The sequence below is a fragment of the Ochlerotatus camptorhynchus genome, unplaced genomic scaffold (genome assembly GCF_037179485.1).
Source record: "Ochlerotatus camptorhynchus isolate MF236.1 unplaced genomic scaffold, CSIRO-AGI_Acam_v1.1 ptg000316l, whole genome shotgun sequence".
Classification (NCBI taxonomy): Eukaryota; Metazoa; Arthropoda; class Insecta; order Diptera; family Culicidae; genus Ochlerotatus; species Ochlerotatus camptorhynchus.
The window spans coordinates 299,461-301,439 of record NW_027040804.1 but is presented as its reverse complement, the minus strand read 5'-3'; the positions used below and the strand labels follow the sequence as shown (position 1 = coordinate 301,439).

The 1,979-nt window shown below is 44.0% G+C and overlaps 1 protein-coding gene across 1 annotated transcript; it reads left to right on the top strand.

Moving 5' to 3' along the window:
* The first annotated feature begins 326 nt into the window (after positions 1-326).
* LOC135707669 (UTP--glucose-1-phosphate uridylyltransferase-like) lies at positions 327-1,391 on the top strand. The gene is made up of 2 exons (XM_065229520.1): positions 327-1,062; positions 1,365-1,391. Exons 1-2 carry the CDS (start codon positions 400-402, stop codon positions 1,389-1,391), a joined length of 690 nt encoding a protein of 229 aa, XP_065085592.1. The 5' UTR covers positions 327-399.
* Positions 1,392-1,979: the final 588 nt, after the last annotated feature.

Genomic DNA, 1,979 nt, shown 5'->3' with positions numbered 1-1,979 from the left:
GGCGTTCAAATGTTCCTAAAGCAAGGTATCTGAAAACAAAATTTTATATTTTTATAGACTTACATAAGGGCAAATGTTTACTCCAAAGTAATTGCGAGCTTTTCTTTCGGAGAAATTCCATCATCAGGCCTTGTATATGAAAATTTTCTTTGAAGGCTGGTGGATATGATGTCATATCGTCACACTGAGAATAATGTAACATTATTTGTAATCGTAGCGAAGGCGAGAAATATAGTAAATACTTACAGCGGTGCTCCGCTCTGCGAAATAGGGATTTACTCGCATATCCCTTGCTTCACGCTTCTTTTTACGTAAATTACTTATTATAAGTTGTCATCCGACATCCGACTGAGACAGCTAAATTCGTACACGTCAGGAAGTTTACGGTGCAAAGGCGAAATGTTAGCAGTTGCAAATGAACAGAAGGTCCGTGGACTCCAACGTGTCCCATCAGACTCCAAGGAATTCCACGAGGCTACCAAGCGCGATGCGTTGATTCGTTTGCGCAAGGATCTGGACAATCTGCTTCAGACTGCCGACGATGTCAGGAAGTCAATTCTGCAGAAAGAAATGTGCGGATTCGAAGCACTCTTTCATCGGTTCTGGCAGGAAGATGGTCCCTCGGTTGAGTGGGACCGTATCCAAAAGCTACCGGAGGATGCTGTAAAAGATTACTCCAGTCTCAAAACTCCACAAGAATCGGAGATTTGCAAAATGCTGAATAGACTGGTCGTCGTAAAACTGAATGGTTGTTTGAACGGACCAAAGAGTGTAATCCCTGTTCGTAACGATCTAACATTCCTCAATTTAACTGTGCAGCAAATAGAGCATTTGAACAAAAAATATGGAGCCAACGTACCACTGGTGTTGATGCATCCGTTCAATACCGACGAGGATACGGAAAAGGTCATTCGCAAGTACAAGCGGTTCCAGGTTAAGATCTACACATTCAATCAAAGCTGTTATCCTCGCGTCAGCCGCGATTCACTGCTGCCAGTTGCCAAGGATTTCAATATTGAAACGATATCGAAGCGTGGTATCAACGGCGCCGGTGGTGTAGTGGTAAGCGTGATTACCTCTCACCCCAGCAGGCCTGGGTTCAATCCCAGTCGGCTCCGCCGGGATATTCTGAGGCATAACATCTCTGATCACGCCTTCCTTCGGATGGGAAGTAAAGCCGTTGGTCCCCGGTTCATGAATTGATGGGTCGATAGGTAGGGTCCAGGTGTAGGAGCTGCCTTCCTGGCACGTCGGTAGCATTGGTGCTCAGCACGGAAAACAAGATCGACGGAAAAAACAAACCAAAAGAAAAAAAAGAAGCGTGGTATCCACCGGGTCACGGTGATTTCTACCAATCATTCCAGAACTCTGGATTGCTGAAAAGTTCCTAGATGAAGGACGTGAATACCTCTTCCTGTCCAATATCGAGCATGAGCATGAGCATGAGCATGATTTACCGCCCATGGTTGCTACTCTGTTATTACCAGATCAGCTGTAATTACACAGAGAACCAATAGACGATGCTTGGGACTAGCAATCATCCTCAATGTGTAAAAACTGGTGATCTCAAATTAGGCAATACCAGCGCCAGCCGCGCCTGAACGCAGGTCAAGAAAGGAATGGGTAGGAATGTGTTGACGTGACACTCGCTTTGATGGAAGCCGAGAAATCCTCTGCACTTCCACGAGGAGTCACTGGGATGTTGGGTAAGAGGGTAGGGATTGCAGCAAGGTTCGGTTTGGTAAACGATAAGCTGAATTGATGTTTAAACAATAGGGAGGGGTTACTGTATAAATAAATAAAAAGGAATGATCTCAGCCAAATAACCAAGTGGAGCTGCACCAAAAGCGACCGGCCAAATTCAAATTATATTATAATAAAATAAACAGTAAATAACAATGATAAGCTATTTGATACACCTTCTGGTCCTTCAGGATCTACAGGACAACTATTTTCTAGAAATGAAAATTATAGTTATA